The sequence below is a fragment of the Pholis gunnellus genome (assembly GCF_910591455.1).
Source record: "Pholis gunnellus genome assembly, chromosome: 3".
NCBI lineage: Eukaryota > Metazoa > Chordata > Actinopteri > Perciformes > Pholidae > Pholis > Pholis gunnellus.
Window position 1 is genome coordinate 18,013,283 of NC_136529.1, and position 25,975 is coordinate 18,039,257.

Genomic DNA, 25,975 nt, shown 5'->3' on the forward strand with positions numbered 1-25,975 from the left:
ACAGATCTAAATAATATCCAGGATTGTGCTTTAACAGAAGCGTGTCCTCATGTTTCCGGATTTTGTCTTGATGTGTGTGTTCTTTGTGTGTCTTGTCAGGTACGTGAAAGGCTTCGTGTGGCTCTGGAGAGGGTGTCCACCCTGGAGGGACAGCTAGCAGTTAACACACAAGAGGTGAGGTGTGTGAATGCTTGTGAACGTGACTGTGTGTGTGTGTGTGACTGTGTTTGCGTGTTACTATATGTGGTTATTGGTAAGGGAAACATCTGTTCAGTCCCTTGCAGACATCTGTTAAAGCCTCCAGTCTGATCTGATATATGCTTCAAGTGTCACACTGGGTGAAAGGCCCTGCCTTCTCAGCCCTCTGTTCATACACTCATACGCACACACACACACGTGCATTGCAAAAACTCGCCTTCTGTACTCTTCTGTTTAAATATGTCGTCAAAGACTTCATTCTAAAGATAAACTGATGTTAAATATTCACAGCAGGCTCAGTTAAAGCAGAATCCCAGCGGGTTATGTAAGATGTGAAGTCAAAGCTTGTTAAGTTGCACTGATCACAGTTTTTTTTTATAAGAGGAGCAGACCTGCACTGAAGCGACCCCTCCCTCCTCTAATTCATTTTTGTAGTTATGTAAAATATGGTCGGGCATGTTGTCTGAAGCATGCTGGCAGCCTGGAAGCCAGGCTTCCCTTTGGGAAGTTTTGTTCTTGGATTCACTAAAGAAACAGAAAAGAGAAGGTTTGCTCATTGTTTTTTTTTTTCTTTCTTTTTAATCTACACTGCAGTTGAACATGGTGAGACAGAGGAAGGATGGTGACTCAGTGGAGCGAACAGATGGATCCAAACCTACATGGAAGGTCTTCCTGGCTGTGTGATTGTTTTTTTGCTCTGTGCTTTATCTTATGTCCGCCTATGGTATTTGTCCGTCTGGCTGTCAAACACTGTCTTTGCATCTTCTTTCTGTCTTTCTTCAGTACATTAACATAGCTGCTCACACACACTCACACACACACACACATACATAGGTTAATGGAGCTAAGTGTAGCATGAATCCTCCTTTCTAGTTTATTCTGATAACATTCAAAGTCTTGCTCTTTAATCGAGCCCTGTCCTCCATGGTTTGATTCCAGCCCTGAACTGAGCACACATTATGCAACTGTGTCTCGTTCCGTCCACAAGGAGTAACAAACCTCTCTAAACAGCAGAGCCTGTTTGTATCTGGATGGAAATGGCCTTCCTATGTACAGGCCGGCAGCGTTGGGGGAGCGGCACAAGATCCACTTAACCCACTCTTATTTATTTGGCTTCAGGAAGAAGGAAAAAAAGGCAAAATGAAATGTCAGTCGTTTGATTAAAGGAATAATCAAACTTGGAAAAAAATCTATCACTTACCATGAAAAAGGGAAGAGAGCAAGAAGACTGTATTAGAGAATAGCCTTAGAGAGTAAGGGAGAAAAGACAATGACGAGAATTGGCTATAGTACGAGCGTTGGGAGGAGTGTGAACTCTGTTAGGACATTTATCCACGACACACGCTGCCCTGCAGACATTTACTGCCCCCGGATGCTGCAATAAGAGGATAATTGAATTCAAAATGCCATAAAATGATCATGACCACATTTACTTTTTCAGCAGGAACCCTAACCAAGACGATCATTGTAGGGCCACGTCGTACCTGATGTCTGTCAGTCACATGGGGCTGTGCAATGCTATTTCCAAAAACCCCTGGTAGTACATCTAATGAGTTCATATGGCTACACTGGAATCATGCACAATTGCATAAATCACCAGGGGTGTTTTATTACACAGCCTCAGACCCTTTAGCCCCCTCCCCCCTCCCTTTCTGGGTATGTTTCTATAATGTACTCATGAGCAGGCAAAATTGGAACATGGGTGGAGGGGGTCCTACTAACTTTCACTGCCCACTGTGTTGCCTGTCTGAATATGCGTCCCCAAAGGCTCATTTAATTAAGGCCCTGGAATTAACTGCACTTTGAGCTGTGAAGAGAAACAACATCAAAACAACAACATGGCAGCCTAATCTACCACAGCCCACCCTCCTATGCATAACACCCAACACTTTTATATCTAGGTCAGACAACTTTATCAGTTCGGCAACTACTCTCTATACCCTCTGCCCATAGTGTGCACACTTGTGTGTCTCAGTCCTAAAATACATTTCACGGAAGAATGTGCAAATATTGCCATTAATGTTGTGTGTCCACCTTATAGAGACTGCCTAACGGCTCCATAGATGCCCACGATGATGGCAGCCGGGTGTCCGAGCTTCAGGAGCTGCTGGATCGGACCAATAAGGAGCTGACCCAGAGCCGTGACCACTCCGCCACTCTCAGCGGCCGCATGGCCGACCTCGAGGCAGAGCTCGCAAATACACGCCGAGAACTGAGCCGCAGCGAGGAACTGTCAATCAAACAACAGCGGGAACAGAGAGAGGTGAGAGCCAAGGAAACGTGTGTTTTGTTCTGGGAGCGAGCACTGAGAACGGCAGGTTACAAAAAGCCAATTGAATTTAAAATTCTGCTGTTTTGTGTCAAAAAACATGGTTAATACATTACTATATCATTCATTTAAAAAAATGCACGTTTGTTTTCTATGCTATTGAGATTTCTTACTCCTACAGAGAAACTGTGTACAGAGAAAATGATAGCAGATGACTGAACATCCACTATTTTCTATTGATTTATTGCATTTTACTCACCAACTACCAGCGACATACTAGATTGTTTTTAAGGCAAAACATTTGAAAATGTTTCATTTATTGATTGCTATAGCCACCTAGCTTTAGCATTTTTGTCAGTGGTCATGGTACATTTGTGTCATTTCTTTTCATTACAAAACAGTAAAATACATACATGTCTTGTATGCTAACTGCCTATATGCAATATACTATGAAGATTTATACTGATAATGTATACATGAAGAGATAACGCACACTGGTTATTGCTTTTCCATGTAGCTGAAGACTTGTTTCTCATGATTTCTCATGGTTGTTGTTTTTGTCGCCGTGTCTCTGCAACCACAGAGAGAGGATATGGAGGAGAGGATAACAACGTTAGAGAAACGCTACCTGGCTGCTCAGCGGGAGACCACACACATCCACGACCTCAACGACAAACTGGAGAATGAACTGGCCACCAAGGACTCGCTGCACCGACAGGTAACACAACAACACTAGTCATAGACTAGTCATAGAGGGTTCCTGACTGGAATTTAAACGCAGTTAATTAAGCCTGACATAAGGACTAAATCAATATTTATAAATGTGCCGTGTAATTATTCTGCAATGTTTAGGCTTCCTTGGATGCATTACAATCCTAATGTGTTGTTAAGTGACACCAAAAAAAATGTAGCTTGATGCAAGGTGAGTTATGGATTCAGGCTAATGTGTACTCTCTTGAAACATTTTAATATTTAATGCCTCTACAATGTCATCTACAATAAAAGTACATAAAGCTGCGATAGTGTGACAATGTGTGTAAGGTATTGAAGAATGTTATTGTCAGTGTGTGCGCGTGCAATAAGAACATCATCAAGGTTCATGTGTAGTTCAGGGTCAATCTGAGTTCAGCTCCACATGGGGAATACCAGAAACACATTTGTGTATATTTGCAGTGGCCTTGCTACTCGCTGGCTGCACACTACACTGATTACACCTCACATGTGATCGCCCTCAATGTCCCTCTTCTTTCTTTGCACTTGTGTGTGTTTATGTGTGCGTTTGTCAGAGCGAGGAGAAGGTTCGCCAGCTGCAGGACATGCTGGAGATGGCAGAGCAGAGGCTGGCTCAGACCATGAGGAAGGCTGAGACACTTCCAGAGGTGGAAGCTGAACTGGCACAGAGAGTAGCGGCACTTTCCAAGGTAACACACACACACACACACACACACACGGAGCTGTATAAAAACACAGCAAAGGGTGCTGATGCAATACAGCAAGGATCAGTTATTGACAGATAGAAAACACAGAAGCAGCTAGACATTGAACACTGTTACAGAGGCGGTTGTACTTACATGCGAGTGTCTCCCCCTGCAGGCTGAGGAGCGCCATGGCAATGTGGAGGAGCGGCTCAGACAGCTGGAGTCACAACTGGAGGAGAAGAACCAAGAGCTAGGAAGGGTGCGTGAGCATATGTGTGTGTTTGTGTGTGTGTGCACCAGCCCTGCAGGGTTTCTCTGACCTCTCACTTTGTTGTGTGTGTATGTGTGTGTGTGTGTGTGTGTGTGGGCTGATGCTTCACATTAGTTGGACGCCTTGACTCATGGCTCTGTGCTCCCTCATGCATACACATACAAACACAAACACACAGGACAGACGCACATATGAGGAGCCCTCCATTTTCCCGGTGCATTGTTGCATGAATTCGAAACAAATCCACATATCTTGCTGCAACACAATCCTGATTGGCTGCTATCTTTAGACTCTGAATAATTCACGCAAGGCTAATTCCTCTCTCTCGCTGTGCGATCTCATGACTATATTTAGTTGAAAGAGCTCTCTGAGGAAGCACATTTGTGTATGTGTGTGTCTGTGTTAATTCACTTTCATGAAATTACCGTAAAATACATATTTAAGCACAGCACTTTCCATTTAAGAGAAGGCGTTTAACCCCTTGTCGTCGTCCTGTAAATGACTGTAATTAAATCACTCTGGCTGTGAGATCCGTTGTTGGCCAAGAGGACCTATATCTGGCAGCTGGTGATCTTGGGCTCAATACACACTTCATCCTTTAATCCTCACAGAGATGCTTGATTAGCTGCATAAATACACCCAAATGGTGTCTGTGTCAAAAGAGAAAATGTGATGATGTCATTCCCACCCGTCTGGTTCTCTCTCTCTCCGCTCACCAGGCTCGTCAGAGAGAGAAAATGAATGAGGAGCACAACAAGCGTTTGTCAGACACCGTGGATCGTCTGCTCACTGAGTCCAATGAAAGACTGCAGCTCCATTTGAAGGAACGCATGGCTGCCCTGGAGGACAAGGCAAGGCCTGTACACATGCATTCATCTAAGCAGCAGCTCATACCGCTGTTGTTATTGCCTCACAGAACAAATGAATAAACAGTATAGCACGGGTTATACTTGGACACACAGTCTGTTTTGACACAGTTTCGTGATTTCTTTTGCCCAGAACTCCCTCATTCAGGACCTCGAGAACTGCCAGAAACAGCTTGAAGAATTCCACCACACCAGGGTCAGTGAGACTCTTATCGATCACCTAATCACTGAAAACTACAATCGTCTCCTCACTTCCAACTTATGTGCCCCATAACAGAATATTTATTCAAGTGCTTGCCTTTTTCCACTGGCCCCTCGTAGGCCAACTCCAGCAGAGCGCTCCTGTGCTGCCAGTAACTTGCAATCACAACATGCATTATTGGTCCTCCTTTGCATGCTAGCAGACAACCAAAACTAGCTGACTGTGTCAAGTGTACATACATAATGAGACCAATAGCTCAAGGAAATGTCCAACATCCGGGCCCTTAGCCTTCTGAAAACGTGGCCCACTGAACAATAAGTACAATTTAGAATGCAAGACTTTCACTCTAGTCTTAAGGAACAGTGTTGCTACTTTCACTTGAGTAAGCAATCTGAATGCATTGCACATAATGCCCCTCTCTCCCTCAGGAACGGCTAATTGGAGAGATTGAGAAGTTGAGAAATGAGATCGACCACTTGAAACGTCGCAGTGGGGCGTTTGGAGATGGAACTCACCCTCGGTACACACAAGACATCCTGTGCACCCCCTCCACACATTCTCTCTCATATACACACCCTCTAACATGGTGCTATATGCATTATTGATGGAAAACTGTTATGCGTGTCTCTCAGGTCGCACCTGGGCAGCGCCAGCGACCTTCGCTTCTCTGTGGTGGAGGGCCAAGATGGCCACTACAGCACAACTGTGATCAGGCGGGCACACAAAGGCAGAATGTCGCTACGAGACGACCCGAACAAGGTGTCAATGATAACTTTATCAGGCCAAAAGGACCTCACACTTCCTCACACACACAAACACTGAGCCGGATGGCCAACTTACAGATCCCAACATCATGTGTCAACTATTCCTCTAACCACATACAGCTCCTGACCAGTGCTTTTATCCAAGCTCATGTCTGCTTTGCTAACAAGTGTCAGTGCTTGGCTGCCTAACTTGCCATTCTCTACTAACCTCTCTGTCTCTCTGTCTCTTTTTCACCTGCTGCCATGGACATCCTGTCTGATGTAAGTCCCCTGTTCATTCATTTCTTCTTCTTCTTCTTAACTGCCCACACACTGTGTCACATGGTATTTTTTTTTACATGTAATCAGAATGAATCCATATAGCACATTCTTCAGGTACATGTATTCATGATCAATGTAAGTTGTATTTAACACGTTGGCTGCGTCTACGGATGTTAAAGCTCATGTGTGTTTGTTGTGTCCAGGTGTACGCTGTGTTTGAACAGGACTACCCGTCTCTGCGTGGAAGCGTCAGCCACCTCCTCGGCAGCGACATCGAGGCCGAGTCGGACCTGGATGATGACGTTAGCTCGACCCTGCTTTCCCCCAGCGGCCAATCTGACGCTCAGACTCTCGCTCTCATGCTGCAGGAGCAGCTCGACGCTATCAATGAAGAGATAAGGTGACAAGGCACAGGCACATTAGATTACAACACATGACAGTTTTCATGATCCCAATAGGGAAACTAGGTCGGTGCAGCAGCGAGAAACCGGATACAGATAAAAGGAGAACAAAGTGTTCAAGATAATACAACCAATAATTACAAGAAAAGGGACGTTTTAAAGATACAACAGCAACATGAAGGTGCTGCTGTTTCATCTTGTTAATGCAATGCACGAAGACCTGTGGCCAGACGGGATGCACCACATCTGATAGCGGCATTAGATAGAAAGATGATGACATGTAGATAAGACTCTTCCTTCTTCAGTTGTTTCCCGCTGGGAAGAGGACACTGTTTAATGCAGTTTACAGTAAACAAGGTTCTCTTGTGACGCCTCAGAATATGCTCCTGGGGAGGAGATGCAAAATAGATACTGATTATGCTGCAGAGGAGCCAGACTCCCTTGAAGAAATACATTTAAAAAAATGTCTGTACTACAAACTTTTTTTTGATAATGCACCTTTTGCCAAGATCCGTGCATTATTTAATTTTTGAACTTCAAAGAAAGTTTATTTGTATTATATAAATTATTTTTAACTCCATATAGGTGTTTTATTCTTAATTAGAGAAATATAAAGTGTGTGTTAATTATTGATTTGTTCTGTGCTCCAAAATAACGATGTATGTTTGCGTGTGTTTGTGCAGGATGATCCAGGTGGAGAGAGAGTCAGCGGACCTCCGCTCTGACGAGATTGAGTCTCGCGTGAACAGCGGCAGCATGGACGGACTCAACGTGACGCTTCGACCCCGGGCGCTGCCCACCTCCGCCACTGCCCAGTCTCTGGCATCGTCCTCTTCCCCACCCACCAGTGGCCACTCCACACCTAAACACCACTCACGCAACGCCAGCCACCAACTAGGCATCATGACTCTGGTCAGAGAGCACACACGCTCCATATTTTGTACAGCAGTATGCTCATTGTAAAAAGCTGTAAATGTAACGTGTTTGTTGTTTTATTTCATAGCCAAGCGACTTGAGGAAACATCGCAGGAAAGTAGCAGTAAGTTTGCAAACACAACTAAATCTGTTTTTTTTTTTTCACGGCTGCGGCTTTCGTGACTGAGCTGAGTTACTTTTGTGACTCTTCTAGTCTCCTGTGGAAGTGGACAAAGCTACTATCAAGTGTGAAACATCGCCTCCCTCGTCCCCCCGCAGTTTACGGCTAGAAACCAATTTCGCGCAGTACACAGGCAGTCTAGAGGACGGCCGAGGGTAAACACACACACACACACACACAGTATGATAAATTAGCATCAGTTTAGACTTATGTCAGATTGTTTTACGAGTCCACTTCAACTTTCCACCAACAAGTTCTGAAGAGTGTTGCGGCTGGAATTGGATCTGAATCTTTCTCTTTGCTTCAAACACACAAAGACAATTGTTTACCTTGCTTATTCAGAGTTGACAACAATGAGCTAATGAGTTTAAAGATTTCAGCTTCACATAATTTGCTGTTTGCAGCAAGCAGAAGAAAGGCATCAAGTCATCTATTGGCCGATTGTTTGGGAAGAAGGAGAAGGGTCGATTGGAGCAGACTGTATGCAGAGATGGACAGCCTCTACCGGCATTAACAGGTACACTGCAGACTACATACCAGTTCTAACACCGATAAAGACAGTGTGAGATTGTGTGGGATTTACAGAGATAGAAATCAACACTGCTTTGCTGTTTTCCAGACTTTGAAATGGGCATCGGTGACACTATGACTCTGGGAAAGCTGGGCACACAGGCTGAGAGGGACCGCAGGATGAAGAAAAAGTAAAAGCATACTTTCTGTGTCTGAATTTGTGTTTTTTCTCTCGTTCTTGCTATTTGAATTTGGTAACTAAGCCTTTTCTCTGATAATCCTCACTTCCCTCTCTCTTTCTCTGTCCACTTTTAATTTGCTTGTTAGACACGAGCTTTTGGAAGACGCCAGGAAAAGAGGCCTGCCATTTGCCCATTGGGACGGCCCAACTGTTGTCTCGTGGCTAGAGGTACTACCCTAGTTTACTTATGTATCAACCAACCATAAATTCATTTCAGAAAGCCTCCCTCTATCGAGCGATCTTCATGTCAGGCTGCTACTACGTCTAAATCAATGTTAAATACAGTAATATCAAACACTAGAGATGATTACAGCCTGATCTGCAGTCTCCTCCCCGGTCTATTTGACCTTTCAATGATGGTGACGTTGAATATCTTGATGACTCTCACCAGCTGTGGGTGGGTATGCCAGCGTGGTACGTGGCAGCCTGTCGGGCAAACGTGAAGAGCGGAGCCGTCATGTCAGCTCTGTCCGACACAGAGATTCAGAGGGAGATTGGCATCAGCAACCCTCTGCACCGACTCAAACTCCGCTTGGCCATCCAGGAGATGGTGTCCCTCACCAGCCCGTCTGCACCACTTACCTCCAGAACGGTAAAACAACGCGACAAATACACCTCCATGATCGCACATGTGCATACGTGAACAGCAAATAAATAATCCAGGATGTGAATATGAACACGTTACCCGACACATAAACACTCAAAACCTCCTCCACTGTTAGACTTAACCTTCACTCTGCACCCTGGGGTGATGAGTCCTCACTCTTTGACTTTTTTTGTTCCTCTGTTCGGACCACAGTACTGGGTTGACTTGTCTTTTTCCGCTGCCATCAATTGCATGGGGCTCTGTGGGAAAACGGCACACAAATATAGCTACAAGCTACCTGCCTGAAATACACTCCCTCCCTGGGCATCACTCAACACAATGTTTGTCTCTGTGTGTCTGTGTGTGATTGGCTGTGTGTGCACGGGCGTCGGTGTGTGTGGAAAAAATGCACAAGTGCATTCTTGGGTGCGCTTTTGTGGGCGTATGCGTGCTTCTGTATGCATGTGTGTGTGTGTGTGTGTGTGTGCGTGTGTGTTCGGGTGTGTTTTCGTCCTCTGCGCAGTCCTCCGGAAATGTGTGGCTGACTCATGAAGAGATGGAGAACCTGGCTTCCTCCACTAAAGCGGTCAGTACCATCTGGGCGCTCACCCCCCCCCCCCTCCCTCCCCCACCCAACACTTACACTGTCCCCACCGTGTCACACATATGTCATCTCCCGGAAGACCCCGTCAAATACATCACACACTAACGCATTTTTGTGCTCGTGCTGGTATTTGTATGTGTGTGTTGGATTGAACTGTTTTAACCTGTGAAAGTTCGGTCAATGATACAAGTGTTAGAGATTATATGAGATATGTGATATGAGAAGAGTGTGTGTGTGAGTATTTCTGAATGTGCCGTATGTGTGTGTGTAGTTGTCCCCTTTCTCTCTGACCTTGTATATTGTCTCTGCCATGCTGCCACTCAGGACAATGAGGAGGGCAGCTGGGCACAGGTGAGGTCGCTGATCTGCTTACATCTGTGATTTATGATGCTGCGTCTTGATTATATCTGTTTCTTTATTACTTTATTTGGACTAAAATTTAGAAAGAACTGACAAGTATCTGTTTTGTGATTTGATTATTTGCTTCTAATTTATGATGTTGTGGTTCTTTATTTTACTGTGTATATTGTTGTTTTACTATTTTGGGTAGAATTCAGGTAATGCTTTGTTCAGAACTAACGGTAGTTACAACCTTTTTTCACTCACAAAATTACATTTGATTTTGATCTTTTTTTGATAGAATGATTTAGTACTATTTAACCACTTCTATATCTGTATGGTCAAATTATTGTATTTTAAATAAATGACCGAAATAAATGAACTAACTACGTAAACATCTGCCTGCACACACTCTGAAACCGATGCTCTTCACTAACGCATTCACTCATAGTCGTATTTGAATAGGAGAGGGCAGCCAATTCACCGTCAATAACATGCTATGTACACAGTCATTGGGAAAGTGAACACAGAGTAGAGGAGACACAGAATATTTGGAACCAAAAGATGTTCTATCAGGAAAATCATTTTTTTAAGCATTGGGCACCACACACTAGATTATGTGTACCTCTGTTGAAAAAGGTATTTTTGGTAATTTGGGTGAACTGACCCTTTAATCAAGATAAATCATGATTGACTATTTTGTCTGCATTCACCTGCAACACATTCCATCCACCAATATTTTAGCAGTTTGTTTTATTTGTGTTAAAGAACCAACACAGTCACGGTCCAGCCACACTGGCCTGACTCGAGCGCTTTTCTGGCGTGTTTACGGTCTGTCCGCGATTGGCGTATAAATAATGCCCTCGTCACTTTAATAGGACGTTTTTACAGCAGACGTTTTGACCCTGAAACCGAAACAGCAAAATGGAATTCAGCTATCATTAACTTTATTGATTACACCTGTATTTTTCCTATGCTGACATGGTAAGGTGGCGCCTGTGAAAAATGACTGAAAACACCTTTTGTGGTGTGTAAAGCATGTTAAGTTATGATGTGCTCAAATTTCCCTGTCCTTTAGGGCAGTACTGATGCACCTTAAAATATAAACAGAAATCCCCAGGAACATTTCTCAGCTCTTGAGATAGACAAATGAACAAAATTAACTTTTTCACAGTGCATATTTTGGCTTGTCTCAGCACAGGTGTATCTACTCAATATTTGTGCAAGCAATTTGAGGATCATTTTCTACTAATTTTCATTTCGTGATACAAAATGGCAGATTTTCTACGCACACATACAGTATATAATTCTGAAACAAAGAGCCGTTTCTCTCTCCCCCTTTTCCGTCGCACAAATTACTAACATTCTGTACAACTCTCCATGTAGACTCTAGCGTATGGCGATATGAATCATGAGTGGATAGGGAACGAGTGGCTGCCCAGCCTGGGCCTGCCTCAGTACCGCTCATACTTCATGGAGTGTCTGGTGGACGCACGCATGCTGGACCACCTGACCAAGAAGGACCTGAGGAGCCACCTCAAGATGGTGGACAGCTTCCATAGGTCTGTAGCTATGGCGCAATCAGCTTAGCTGCTGTTTGATCAGCCTCCCCTTTCATCAGATAACTGGACACATAGCAGCGGAGATGATGAAGCCTGATGATTATGTGCTTTTCTGTGTTTGTGTGTGAGCTTGTTTGTTCTGTCATGATTGTATGTGTGTGTTTATATTTATATGTGTGTGTGTGTGTGTGTGTGTGTGTGTGTGTGTACCAGGGCTAGTCTGCAGTATGGGATTATGTCCTTGAAGAGACTAAATTATGACAGGAAAGACCTGGAGCGCCGGAGAGAGGACAGCCAACACGAGATGAAAGGTACACTTTACACACACCCTGATACACACACAGTGAGAAAAAAAAAGAAAAAACACACACGTTCAAACACTCACAAGAAAGCACACATCCACAGTGTCATCAGGCCAGAGTAGTGGATTTGCCTGATTTGGCCTGAGCGTTGAAACAGCTGCCCCATTGGACTGTCAGAACGCCAGCTGAAGCAGGCCTACAATCTTATGATCCAAGGCTCCACATACCAAGAGTGGTCCCAAACACACGCACACACACACACACACACACACACACACACACTTAAATCTAGCCAGCCCCCTCGCCCTTTTGACCTTGAGTTCTGCACATGAACTTGACTCAGCTGTCATGTCAAATCAGAGTCCTGCCCTGTTTACGCACACACGCACACACACCGCCTGTTCCAACTTGGAAAGCTGTCTAACAGCTGTGCTTAAAATGAACAAAGGGAGTGTGCCAGCGAGTTGACACTATGTGGACATGCACATTATCTCTTTATCTCTCTCTCTCTCTCTCTCTCTCTCTCTCTCTTCCTAGCTCTCTTACTCTAAATCAAGTTGCTGTTACTTGCTAGTAATGACGTGTGCCGACACTCTATATAACACAATGTTCCAGTACCTTGAGCCTGAGCCACTCTTTTTTTTCCGTTAGATGTGTTGGTGTGGACCAATGAGCAGGTGATCCACTGGGTCCTGTCCATTGGTTTAAGGGAGTATAGCGGCAACCTGCTGGAGAGCGGCATCCACGGAGCGCTCATCTCTCTGGACGAGACCTTCGACTACAGCAGCCTCGCGCTCATCCTGCAGATCCCTATGCAGAACACACAGGTGGTTAAAGAGGAAAACACAACTCTTTGCACTCAGCGTGCAAGGATTGAAATGATGTGAACAGCAAAAAAAATATGATCCGATTTTTAAGAGAAGTTTGGTCCATTTTGTGGGCAGACTTAAGGAATTATGAAGTAAAATATACAAACCAGAGATTTGTACGACATCATGTTATTTTACATGAAGATATTCTACACATTCAACACTTTCGTTCCCAGCACTGTAAGCTCATGACAGGCCTTTTAGCCTTTCTGCAAACAGTCCATCTTCCAACAGCCACAGTTGTTTTATGAGACTGGTTGATTTACTTTTTTGTGACTCTGCAGTTTGTGCGCAGTCAGCATTTCTTTCTACTGCAGGCCACATGCTGCCAACATTTACTTCTGCCTCAGATTCTGTTTCAGTTTGTTCTCTGATCAAAAGGCCTCTGTTGTTTCACTTGAAAGTATTTCCCAGTCGCAGGCTTCAGAACAGATTACATGCACCACAGCTTCATATTAACAGGTGAACAAAATAATGCCAATTACTCCTGTTTATTAGACGTAATTTTAAGAGCTTTCGTTGACATTTTGCCATCAGCTCTTGTTCATTTCTGTTCCGGGTTTTTTAACACACAGCTTCACACCTGCTCACAGAAGTTGTGTGTGTGTGTGCTCTTTTTTTTTTTATGCAGGCCCGGCAGGTTCTGGAGAGGGAGTTCAACAACATATTAGCCCTGGGGACCGACCGTCAACTAGAGGAGGTGATCACTCAAGCTGCTGCTCTGATCAAATACATGTTGGGAAAGGGGTCGATTGTCTGACCCTTGCTCTTCACCTCCCTGTCGCTGCAGAGTGGGGATGACAAGTCTTTTCGACGCTCTCCGTCGTGGCGCAAGAGGTTTCGGGCACGCGAGGGAGGGGTGGGGCTCGGCATGATGGCGGGCTCCATGGAAACGCTGCCTGCTGGCTTCCGCATGCCCTCCATGTCCATGCCGCCCTCTGTGAATTTGATGCCCAAGAAACAGCTTCAGCCTGAAGGTGTGACACAACACTAACCAAACCCCTCTGGCCCGTGTGCTTTTCTGTGTGTTTCTACGTGCTGCTCTCTGCTCATCCTGTCTGACTAACTGCATGTTGTGTCTTCTCTGTCCTGCTGCGCCTAAACCCGTCTGTGTCACTTCCGCTCAAGCTCCTCCCCCTGCGACCCCGAGACTCGATCCCTCGGCCGTGCGGACCTATTCATGCTAACTTCTCTCTCTGCTTACTAACGGGAGCGCAAATGCTAACAGGTAAGCTAACAAATCCCGAGCTGAAACTGCTGAACTGACCTTTAACCAGCATTGCCCAGCTGTGTGGCATGAGGTAGGACTGTGGTACTAACTTTACAGCACCAGGCTCCTGTGCTGGTGTATATCTGGCAGATGAAAGCCCTTTAGCCAGTAAACGATGATGATAATGATATGATTGTACAGGATATAGTTCTGCTAAAAGTCTACATACGATAATGCTGAATCATTGCTCAGCCCTAGTTTTTGGTTCATTAAATCCACTATAAGTCAATAGCTGCAGAGTGGTTTGATTTGAAGATATTTATTTGTTCTACCATCTGCTTGTTTTGTACATGTCTTTCCCTTACCTCCCTTCAAACATTCCTCAACGTTTGTTCTCTCTTCCAGTGCATTCTCATTACCTATACGGACACATGCTTGCGGCCTTTTGAGAGTGATATGCCAAATCTGGAGAGGGAGTCCCGGGTGCCACTGGGGAGGGGTCCCCCCCCCCCCCTTTTTGTTGCCCGGCCTCACCTCCCAACGTTCACCTCTCACCTCTCCTTCGGACACGTGCAATACAGAGGCCAACTCTGATCTTTTGAACTCTTTGAGAGTGCTCATTGGCTGCGCTCGCTGCTGTAAAGGAGACTCATCCCCGTCTCTCCCAGTTTACCCCCAGTGCTCCCAGTAGCCTTGTTGTTGTGGTGTTGTGCTCCTGCTCCCCCTGGTCTCAGCTGTGGGTTCTTGTCTGGTTCTAATCTGTCAACATGGCCAAGTCCAAACCAATCTTCCAGTGTCATCAGGACCTCTGCAACACAAAAGTCGGTCGGTGTAAAAAAAAAAAGATTCATAGGGTTGGTGAGAAGTTGTTGATTTGGATTTGGGAATGATGAATACTTGTATAAATGGCAGATCCCACTGCACATTGCCCCTCTACCGGTTATGCAAGGTATTACTCATTTATCGTCTCTGTACATAAAATGGATGACTTATGTTTTTTATAGAAATATTATATATATATATATATATATATATTGGAAATATATATGGAAAATAATATAATATCATTGCTGTATGAAACCCAATGCCCTGTATTCGATAGTGACTGTTCTCTCTCTTTCTCTCTCTTTCTCTTTCTCTCTGTGTCGGACCTTTGTGTGTCTTTTGCTGTATGCCGTAAGTGTGTGACTTGTTAGTGGGAGGGTCTCACTAAGGATGGGGTGTGTTTCTACAAGGACTCTTCACAGGTTCATGGGTCCAATTTCAGACTTCTCTCTTTGCCTCTTCTCCTGTTCTTTCCTTTTCCCTCCTCCTCCTCCTCCTCCTCATCTTTTGACACTATGTAGCTGTTACCTCTCCTCTTTTTGCCTCTCTCGCCTTCAGTATGACACTATGTAGCCTAGAATAGAGAGAATCCTTTAATATGAAGAGTATGCTTGTGTGTGTGTGTGAGCAAATGAGTCTCTCTGCTCAAGACGTGTGGAGAATCTGTGTGTGAAAGGCCGACCCCAGCCGTGTGACCATGACTTTTCTCTGTGGACGGGTAGTGTGAACACTGTAGCTCCTCTCTGTTGAATCCTTACTTTCTCTCAAATCAAACTGTAAACTGCTGCTCAACATCAGCCAATGATAAACACGAAAACTGCTCAATGTGATGGACTCTTCTAATCCCGTCCCGTCACCTCCTATTTATTTGCCATGGAGACGTGCCAGTGAGCAGTCAGTACTCTTGGCTGACCAACTCCTCATCCAATGAGAACACAGCATATGAACCAGTGAAGTGCTGGATGGGTGTTTTTTTTATTTTAGAGTTTTTCCAAGGTGTCTAAAAGGTGTAATGTGCTATGTGGCAGCTATGAGTACTGTGTCTTTATTCCAGGTGTGAAACAATGCTGACAAATCAAGATTTTATTATTTGGCTATTTAAAAAAAAGTGAACAGTATTTATGACACTATATAGACATAAGTAAAGCTGTTTTTTAAAGATTTTGTGTGTTGTGTTCCTTCTTTATGTTATCGCAGTCAAAGTATCTCATTAAGGGCAAACAATGTATTGAAAATGGTCTTTATTGAAATATTTGGACAGAAAATATCACTTTTCAGAACATCTACAAATACACAACAATCTTAGTTATAAAAGTCAAAAATAAGTTAGCAAAAAATAAAAAATAAAATGGCAAAACCACTCTGTAGAAAAAGGGAACGTATTTACATCACTAGCATTCATAACCAGTTTAAATTAAGCAGATCTTGGTCAAAACTGCCATGGTACATATTGGCCCCACAAATGAACACACAAAGATCAAGGGATCAGGGAAAGGTTTCGAAAAGAGGAAAACTTAAATTAAGTAAGAAGAAAACCAGGCTTCATCCTTCCTCTGTGTCTCAATCAGACTGAAGGCAAGCCGAACAGAGATCCACTCTAGTAACTAAGTGTTGGGTTCATGCAGTAAAGTCCTTGAATCTCTAGTTAGACTAAGCTCCAGTGGCTCTGACAGACAGGTCTGGACCGAGGATAAGGCAGGAAATAAAGGGAATAAGGCCTCATTGTGAACAGGAGTAATTCAGTTTGGCAAGCAGACCCATTGATCAGCAGAGTTACAATTCAAATACGATTTAAATTTGTTTGCATAAGACACTCAGATCAGTAGAGCTGAAAAATAAATTAAATTGGACCGGTTATCAGCCTGCTTTGCCAATTGTCATTTTCGTTGTTTTTTTTGTCTGTGGCTCTCTGTGCACCTATGGGTCCGCTGTTTTGGAGGCCCTATTTGGAAATGTCCACAGGAAAGGCCACAGGTCCGCCCGCAGCAGTGATGCTGTCCACGATGGAGGTCAGGGCACGCATGTTCCCCTGCTCGGGAGAGTCGGCCGCACTCAGGAGATCTGAAAAAGGGACCCAGTCGCACATTAATTGAGTGAGGGGTGCACAGATCTGCTTGTGCTGTCTAATGAGACAAGTGTGTGAAGTGTACTCACCCTCGCTGCTGTAGCTCTGTGTGCACTGCTCTGGAGTGCTGCTCCACTCTGGGCTACTGCAGCAGGTGCTGCCTGAACTGGGCTCGCTTGACGACACCTGTTACCATGGAGATGAACGCGCAGAAGTTGCTGTCAGTCACGGCACACACACACACACACACACACACACCACCACCACCACTAATGCATCCTGTAACAGTCCTCAGAGGCAAATGAACATGATTAACAGCATTTAAACCAGAGAAGCAAGACTTTTCAATCCGTAAACAGCCGGTTAATCGATGTCGGAGTGATATATTTTGCCACCTGTCTTGTCAGTTTGTCATCATTCTCTCTTTGAACCTTCAAATAAGCGAAAGCTTTGTGTAGTCTGACACATTACAACTGAACACTGGATTATAATCTGAAAAACCTCTTTAAATAACTGCGAGACAATAAGAGAAAGTGTATCTGTTCGTTCCACACCAGCCATTCCCCCCCAAACCCTTAACATGTAGCCACACTGACAATTGTGAAGCATGCTTCAATGTGTATCAGTTCATCAAAGTCACACATTGTCAAGAACATTTTACCTTTGACACATTTTCCAAATTTTGCCTTGTCTTCTATCTCTTCCTTTACTTTCATTTAATCTTTGTCAAAACATCTTCTACCTCTTTATGTTTTTTCCTGGTTTGTTCTTTTGGCTGTCGTCTCAGTCATCAATATGTGACCTTCTGCTTCTAATCATCCCTCCTCTGTCCTACTCACTCTGGGTGGGGCCGGGCTGGGTCGGTAGTGCAGTCCCTGCTGTCCCGTCTCAGTGTCCTGCTGGTTGAGGGAAGACACCAGGGCCTGCAGCCTTTCGATATACTGGATGGCACTCCGCAAGATCTCAACCTTGGGCAGCCTCTGGTTTGGGTTCATCAGGGTGCTCCTCTTCAGAGCATCAAAGGCCTCGTTCACCTTCTTCAGACGCCTCTTCTCCCTCATTGTGGCCGCTCTCCGGCGGTCCATGGTAACCGTCTTTCTTTTGCACAGCTTACAGGCCCAGGGCAGGCACTGACCCGGGCAGTGGGGCTCAGAGTTAGGTGACATGCTGGACGGAGAGGCTTTGTCCTCCGTTCCTGCCAACCCAACCCCAACACCCCCAGACAGATTCCCACACAAGCCCATCATGGAGTTCCTATCCTGGTAGGTGGATTGGTCGTACCCCCCAGGCAGACGAGAGGGGAAGTAGCTGTCCCCTCCCTCGTAGAAGCGCTGGTCAGGGAAGAAGTAAGGGTTGGTCTCAAAAAGCTCCATACTGGACAACGCTGTGGTCTGAAGGGGACAAAGATTCCTGCTCCCCTTGGAACTGCTCTACTGTATGTGGTGTTCGGTCCTGCGCCTGAACCGTGTGTGTCAGAGTGTACGTGCGTGTGCCTGTCTTCGTCCCCCCGGCCTGAGTTTGTGATGAGTGGAAGACGTGTGGAGAACAACTGGTGTGGAGCAACTGTAGGCTGGCATTTAAACCCCTCTGCCTGCTGCAGGATCACAGGGTTAAATTTAGCACGAGCCCCCAGAAACCTGACACGACGTTTAGCTGTTGCTGCACATCTACACTTCACATCTCTGTTGGGCCCTGTGCTCTCTAGGGCTTTAAGACCCGTACTGTGCGTGTGTGTGTGTGTGTATGCACCCTAGTGTGGGTTTGTGCGCTCTTGTGTGTCTGAAGAGGCCAGGATATGATCAAGTTGCCGTGGAATTGGTAGTTATACCTTGGATCAAAGATGTCCGTCTTAATGAGCTAATCCCAGACTCGCGCCTCCCTCCCTGACACCATACATAAAGTCCCCTGCCATGGGGGTGAAGGAGGGGGCAGTAGGGACAGTCTGGGACCAGCTGTCACTTCTACGAGGAGCCAATGATAAGCAATGACAAGAAGTTGTTTGACTCCTAGTTCTGGATGGGAAGGAAATGAGGCCAGAGATTGTTGTTCACTCAAAACTAGGTCACAGATAAACATTTGTACTCTGTTGTGACTGAAAGTTCAGACTGATCATCTAGGTCGATCCTAAATATGTAAAAGCTTGGGTGGCATAGAAGCTCATGCCATTGCTGGGTCTTGGTTTTATGTAACCACATTCATATCTACTGACTTTCAAAAATGATTGCACACGGTGATGCAAGTGACCTTCTGAGCTACGGTGGACTCAGAGTCAGACAGGCCTGTGAAAGGACCGGACAGAGTATAGTACAGTGAGTCGAGAACCAAGTTGACAGTGGCTCCCGCTACTCTCAGAAATCAAGCAACAACAATCAGATGAGCGTGCAGAGGTATGGCCTTCTTCGTTGTCCTGACCTCTTCCAGTAAGTCGCAGTGTTAGCCTAGCCACCAGGTGTTAATCCTACCAGGACATGTCTCACCTAACAGCTCACCAGCTAATTCAGACTGGCTTCCGCTAACAAACAGCCAAAACACCACACTTCTGTCAGCAGAGAAGTGGCCTGGAATGACTGGCATAGTGTGAGATGTGTTACATTCCCGTGTGTTACTACTATAAGTTTATCACCGTAATACACACTTTGTCTTTACTTCCATCTCTCTAACTCTAGACTCTAAAATGCTAAAAACAATCTTTAAAACAAGTTTATATTCACTCTTAAAAACATCTTTCTCATAATGAGAAGACAACATTCTTAAAATGGGGGGGGGGGGTGTTTTTTGTCTTGTATCACTCAACTGTGTGGCCTCAAAGAAAACAAAGACATAAAAAAGATAATTAATTGCAGTTAAAAAATAAAAGTCGTGTTAGATGTAAAGGACACTGAGACGGGATGAAATAACATTGAATGATTAAAATGGAGAGTAAAAAGAAATACGAAGCTATAAAGCTATATGTTTCATTTAACCTCCAATCAGTTGATGAAATAGATAAAAACCTGATTCATCTCACTCTTCTATGATGTAGCTAATTTCCGACATTTGCTATCTTCTTCACCACATTTTCTAACTTTCATTACGTTTATAGAGACAATGAGATGAACTTAACTGAGAGGACCGTGTGCCTTTAGAGCCTTTAGAGCCTTTAGAGCGTGCTAGCTACAGCTTTTCATAAAACTACCAGTGCAGAGAGTAAATAGTGCGCGTATTCATGTACTGCATATTGCTGTGGCATCACTAAACTCTTGTTACAGTAGAACATTTTAGTTGGCAAACAAAGAAAGTTTTTGGTTGAAGCAATGTAATTTTAAATTAAAGTGTAAAATTAGGAAATTAACTTTGAGTACGGTAAAGGCATAGGAGTAGGAAATATTTGTGACTTTCTTTATTTGAACATGTATCTGATCATTAGTCTGATCAAACAATCCATAAGAGCTTCATAGTTATTCCTACAATCTGCTGTTTAAAAGTTTTTTTAGCCATCCTTTCAATTCTTTGTAAGACAGACTGAGTAATGGTATGTTGAAATGTTTTATCTAGCAGCTGTCTCACAGCACATCAAGATGCATTATGAAGTGCGTCATGGCCGACATTTGACATTTAGAAAAGGCGCAGGTGTAATTAATAACATTAATTATGGGTGCATTTAATATAAATGTGTCTGTTCCAGGGTCATGGTATGGCACATGCTGTCTCATTATGGGATAATTTACTGGCACACCTACATGGAGCAGAGCTGTAATCATTGTAATTAATCACACCTGTGTTATTCCTGTTATTACAAGTTTAAATGTCTGCTTTTAAAGAGCTCTCACGGCTTCATGGGACTCTTATTTTGCTTTATTAAAGGCAAACGTGCAGGAAATATATGTGAAAACACACAACAAATGCTCACAAGCAAGACAAATATACAACATACATACATGTTACAGGTGCTTGGTATGAGAAATTAAGCCATTCGCAAGAACGTCACTACATTTCTCTTTTAATTATTCTCTTCTTAAATTCTAACTATTGTTACACCATATTGTTCTGATGTATACCTATTCCAGTATTATACTTATTCTTTATTCTCACATTTTAAGATGTTAACAATGAAGTTATATTTACAATTAAAACAAAAATAATGTCCGGTGAGTGAAAGTATCCCTTTCAATGTAAGATGACTTGTCGTTGCAGACACAACAACCCTTTGGGAGGCCCGGCGGTGGTCTGGCATGACTGGCTGGTGGCTCGTGGACTATTCCCGGGCTTTGGGCTCGGGTTTGGGGTTGAGGCAGAGTGCAGAGTCGAGGTTTGGCGCAGGGCTGCGGTGGGCTGTCAGGTTAGTCTGTGATGGATAGTCACTGATGGTGGAGCGAGTACAAAGACGCCTGTGTTGCTCTCAGGGGTACAGCAGGGAGGGGGTCTGCAGTGTGTCAGAGTCACTCATAACCCTCTGTCATCGTAACCCATTGTCAGCAGAACCAGAGATCTTGCGCGCGTGTGTGTGTGTGTGTTTTGTAGTCGTTTCAGGCACACACTTGTGTCTTGTTTGAGGAACATGTCCCCTCTCAGCATTTTGAAGTGAACACTTGAGACACAGTAAACTAGAGATCCGAAGTTTATTGTTTGCAGATACTATACTTCTGTATCTTCCATCCTAAATTCAGTGAGGAAGTCAAAGTAGACTAACAAAATACAGATCACATCAAATATTCACTCAAGTGATAAATACGATTTTAACTACATTTGGTCTATATTTATCTTTTTAAGACGGGTACTTTTTATTTTAACTCTTTGCACCTGAATCACCTACAAGAGGTAACATAAAATAAAATATATTTGAATATTTATAATCATATTTTATTTTATTTTAAAGAAAGCAATAGCAGAGTTGCTGTGAGGCTGATGGAAACAACTGTGATTTAAAGCAGTAGAAGCTCAAACAAGTGTTTAAACTCAAAATCCACAATGCATGTGTATGCAAGTGTATATGGGTCCCTGTGTGTGTGTGTGTGTGTGTGTGTGTGTGTGTGTGTGTGTGTGTGTGTGTGTGTGTGTGTGTGTGTGTGTGTGTGTGTGCAGGGATTGCCCTGTCACTGGCAACACTGTTCCACTTCTCCTCAGTGACAAGCAGCAGCACATTGCGGGACAGCTGAGCAGGAGGGAGGAGGGGGGAGGGATCAGCCCTCCTCACCCCAGGTTAGCCTCAAGATCATCACTGACCTGGAGAACTGTCATCTGAGCGCAGTCGGGAAATCTCAGATATGTAAGAGGAGAATAACATAACAAGAGTGGAGCAGTGTTGATTAAAGGGGGATAAACAAGGACCTCTATCCAGTGAGATAAAATAGGATACACAATAACCAGTGACCAATAGGTTTCCATGATATAACTATATGATGTTGTACAATTTATAGTGAAAACCGAGACAATGTTTGTTATTTGAGTTGCTGTAATTGCTGGAAAAGCTGACAGAGATTTATTAAAACTAAAGTAAATATGAATTCATCATCTAAAGCCTGATTCATTAGATGGTAGTTTCTTGCTGTGCACTAAGAAAAGGACTCTCTTAGGTTAGTAAACAATTATTTGGAATGTATTAATTGGAAGTGTACTAATTGAAAGTGTTCCCTAAAATTAAAACCAAAACATAGTCCTTCCCAGGCTCCTTTACAATTCATTGGAACAAATTAAAATTACTTTTCCGCAAACTGGAAAACTTGGAAACTTTTTCATAATCATTTTGCCTTGAAGACCCATTTTCATAGAAATTTAAATACTTCCTTAATATGTAATGCAATTAATTGACATCACTAAACAGTGGGTGCATTTAATTATATAGAGAACGTGGTTGTGGTAGCAGCAACATAAACACGGGATACATATTTTAAAGCATGTGCGGTTAAGGAAAAGGAAGGGAAGTGTGTCTATTTCTGTATTTAAACTGGAGTGATTCTGTTGGTATGCATTGTTGTGGTTGAGGTCTGGACTCATGCAACAATGTACTGCACTGGATACGTGCCTTTCAGAGGGGACATGGTCACCATAGTGACAGCAACAGATGCCCAACTTTGTCGCCTCGGAGACTGTTTCCGTACAGTCGCCATGATAACTGCATGTCCACTGCTGAGCCCTGTGATAACAGTTTTCTGTTCTCAGAAACGGCTCTCTTCTCTCAGATCACGGTGATTTTATGCTGACTACACAACATTATCAGTGAAAGATGACAAGGCAGTGTGCTCCTGCCAGATCGCCATAATAAACACAACACCATGAACGCAAATCAATCAGCCAACTACTCTGAGGTGAGTGAATGGGAGCAGTCTGAGCTGATTACTACTCCACGGCGCCCCGTGCACTAATTCTGTTGAGTAATGAACCGTGCATGAGCTGCAGTGCTGACTTGACTGATGCCTGAAGGTGATGTGACACTACTACGGCCCAACTAATTATCGGGAGAATACTCCCATTCATTGCAGTTCAGAATGAAGTGCCCACACCTGTGTTTTCACAGGGCTCTGGAGGCCTGGAGAAAGCTTTCTAAGTCAGGGGGGAAACAGTAGTTCTGTAGCCCAGCCATGCTGCTGCTCACTGGGGCCTTTTATCGCAGGGTAATCCCCTACAACAAACAGAATGGCCGGCATGTGCATATGCAGCTGTCGCAGTCTTAGTGCAAGTGGTGTCATGTTAAATCACAGGAATGGACTGAGCCCCTGAGCCATCCGCTGCCCTTCCCCGCACTGGCATCCCGCTCACTGCGAGGCTCCAGCACACATGGACAAACACATATGCATACTCATATTTACGCGCTTAAGCCACTTCCCACAAACACATTTCGCAGCACATGATAGCCCTAAAGACATTCAATGTAAATAACCCGTGCTCCACTGTGACATCATATTCCAATACTGCCACAGGTTCTGTGGTAACTCAAAATAGAAAATGCCTTTTCCTGTTAATCAGAAAGGTATCTCACAGGGTAAAGCCAGGCCCTCATAAAATCAATCCAGTTTAATTTGAAGACAATTTACACCTAGACGTTGACCAAGTGTAAACCACAATCTGCATTGTTCCTCTAGGAGACGCGGCTGAATCCTGTCTGAGGCCAGTGTTGTGTGTACGACTGCAGTGTTGTGAGATGTGAGTGGATAGTTATGTGGAAACTATGCTCAGCCCAGCTTCCGTATATCATCTTCCATATCAGACCTCCTGCTGTGGGTACCAGGAAAGCTCTAAAAGGTTTCTCCTCTAATCGCATTTTAATGTGTCACATCTCTATTTTCCTCCTCATGTCAACTCTTATTTTGAAATTATCTTTGTCTTTATGCCTTTTTTTTAATGTATATCTGGCTCCACTGACCTTCTCCCATGTCAGCAACGGGACACATTTAGCGGCCTGGTTTCTGGAGCGACCAAATAGCCGGACACAACAGAGGGAAAGTGTGTGTGTGTGTGTGTCTGCATGGAGGTGAAAGAAAAGTCCTGTACACACAGATACGGTTACAGATATCCAGACACACAACCAGAAGAAAGCAAAGGAGGGTAAACAGGCCGGAGGTATGCAGTCAAAGGACGCAAGAAGAGATGATACAGAGATGTATATTTATAAAGGTGCATCAAAAGTACGAGAAAGCCAGTGAGAGCAATAAAATGACAAAAATGGGCAAAAATATGGGAGCAATGTTCAGCAGAGAGCTTCAATCTTAACTATTTCCTCCGTAGGAAGTATTGCATATACGCAACAGGGGATAAAGGGAGAATGTGTTAAGTTATTCTGGGATGTTGGGATAGATGTACTGTCGCCATGGAAACATGCAGATCCCCTACCACTCCCTGGGCCGTGCCATTCTAGAGCTGCCGAGCTCCGGGTGCCTTGTCACCGGGGGCGTCGTGCCATTCTTTGCGCCGTGAGACTTGCCAGACGCCGCGGACAAAACGGTATGCCATTCTTGAGTTGGATGCAGAGTCCGCAAAAGCATTTTAGTATGGCTGTCACGAGCATTTAATACTGCAGGGCAAGTCACAGGGAGGACAGCAACACCCCCCTCAGACGGGATGTTTGCCAACGGTGGAATGTAACCAAGTAGGCCTGTCTTCAGTACTGTACCCGAGGACACGTTAGACAAAATAGTTTTGCTTCACGACAAGTATTTGAGTTAGACTTCACAAATCACAAAGATCTCATACAGTATGATGCATTGCTGTGGATTAAACTGGCCAACAGTAACATTAATTGATTTACTGATTAGTCGATAGAAATAGTTTGTATTTATTTTTGATATTCGTTTCGTAGTCAGTTCCATCCTCTAAAACGTGAGAATGCATGCGTTCCTTCTGTAACACCACAGTAAACTGAATAATTTAGAGGTTTGGACTATTGGTTGGACAAACATCAATGTGAAGATGTCCCTTTGGGCTCCACGTAGTTGTGATGGACTTTTCTCACTATTTTGTAACGTTTTACATACCAAACTAAATTCATAAAAGTAGCATAGTCATTAGTTAAGAGTCCTAAAATGAGCTCCACCTCAACTAAGAAAAGTGCTTATGCATTAATGCAATAGTAATCTAATTATGTATTAGTATGACAGTCTTTACATTGAGATGTTTACTTTTAATACTTAAAGTACAATTAACTGATAATACACTTGTACTTCCTTCACCTTTGATGTTTTAACCTAGAATACCTCCCTCTGTAAAGCCCGGAGTAAAAGTACAGCTTCAAAGAGCTTTAAAAATACATTTCTCTCACTATGAAATTACTCATATTTAATGAAAATATGAGCTATTCCTCTAGGCTTTAGTGAACCCTTCAGATGGTGGAGAGCTTCACAGGGGACTTCCCTCACTCAGGGAATTTTCCCTAATGGGTAATTATTATCTATACAACATCCTGGGATAGGATAGCTGCCCTAAGGCAGAATACGTTACAGCTAAATACAGTATATACTGTAGAGGACGGGGCGTCTGTCCCTAAAACACGGCAGACACAAGAAGCAGGACGGTGAGTAAGCAGAGGAGAGAACACATGACAGCTGGCCTGTCACACACTAACTTATACTTCTCTCTCTCTCTCTCTCACACACACACACACACACACACACACACACACGGACTGAACAGAGTGAACTCAGTGA

The 25,975-nt window shown here is 44.0% G+C and overlaps 2 protein-coding genes across 2 annotated transcripts in view; one reads left to right on the forward strand and one right to left on the reverse strand.

Moving 5' to 3' along the window:
• ppfia4 (PTPRF interacting protein alpha 4) overlaps window positions 1-13,946 on the forward strand; it is a gene marked incomplete at both ends in the record, with an annotated part of 49,636 nt that extends 35,690 nt beyond the window's left edge. Inside the window, 26 exons of the mRNA XM_079186482.1 lie at window positions 100-174; window positions 793-864; window positions 2,240-2,461; window positions 3,051-3,185; window positions 3,754-3,888; window positions 4,061-4,144; window positions 4,876-5,007; window positions 5,156-5,218; window positions 5,653-5,744; window positions 5,857-5,983; window positions 6,453-6,649; window positions 7,334-7,562; window positions 7,654-7,689; window positions 7,780-7,901; window positions 8,151-8,263; window positions 8,366-8,447; window positions 8,584-8,665; window positions 8,889-9,089; window positions 9,607-9,669; window positions 10,012-10,038; window positions 11,413-11,588; window positions 11,802-11,899; window positions 12,542-12,717; window positions 13,391-13,459; window positions 13,550-13,736; window positions 13,888-13,946. Coding sequence (XP_079042608.1) covers window positions 100-174; window positions 793-864; window positions 2,240-2,461; window positions 3,051-3,185; window positions 3,754-3,888; window positions 4,061-4,144; window positions 4,876-5,007; window positions 5,156-5,218; window positions 5,653-5,744; window positions 5,857-5,983; window positions 6,453-6,649; window positions 7,334-7,562; window positions 7,654-7,689; window positions 7,780-7,901; window positions 8,151-8,263; window positions 8,366-8,447; window positions 8,584-8,665; window positions 8,889-9,089; window positions 9,607-9,669; window positions 10,012-10,038; window positions 11,413-11,588; window positions 11,802-11,899; window positions 12,542-12,717; window positions 13,391-13,459; window positions 13,550-13,736; window positions 13,888-13,946 — 3,054 coding nt within the window. The remainder of the gene's footprint in view (window positions 1-99; window positions 175-792; window positions 865-2,239; window positions 2,462-3,050; window positions 3,186-3,753; window positions 3,889-4,060; window positions 4,145-4,875; window positions 5,008-5,155; window positions 5,219-5,652; window positions 5,745-5,856; window positions 5,984-6,452; window positions 6,650-7,333; window positions 7,563-7,653; window positions 7,690-7,779; window positions 7,902-8,150; window positions 8,264-8,365; window positions 8,448-8,583; window positions 8,666-8,888; window positions 9,090-9,606; window positions 9,670-10,011; window positions 10,039-11,412; window positions 11,589-11,801; window positions 11,900-12,541; window positions 12,718-13,390; window positions 13,460-13,549; window positions 13,737-13,887) is intronic.
• A 2,179-nt stretch (window positions 13,947-16,125) lies between these two features.
• Window positions 16,126-18,351, reverse strand: myog (myogenin). The gene is made up of 3 exons (XM_079186504.1): window positions 17,699-18,351; window positions 16,949-17,045; window positions 16,126-16,855 (listed from the first exon to the last, which is right to left on the reverse strand). Exons 1-3 carry the CDS (start codon window positions 18,230-18,232, stop codon window positions 16,737-16,739), a joined length of 750 nt encoding a protein of 249 aa, XP_079042630.1. The 5' UTR covers window positions 18,233-18,351; the 3' UTR covers window positions 16,126-16,736.
• Between the last annotated feature and the right edge of the window lie 7,624 nt (window positions 18,352-25,975).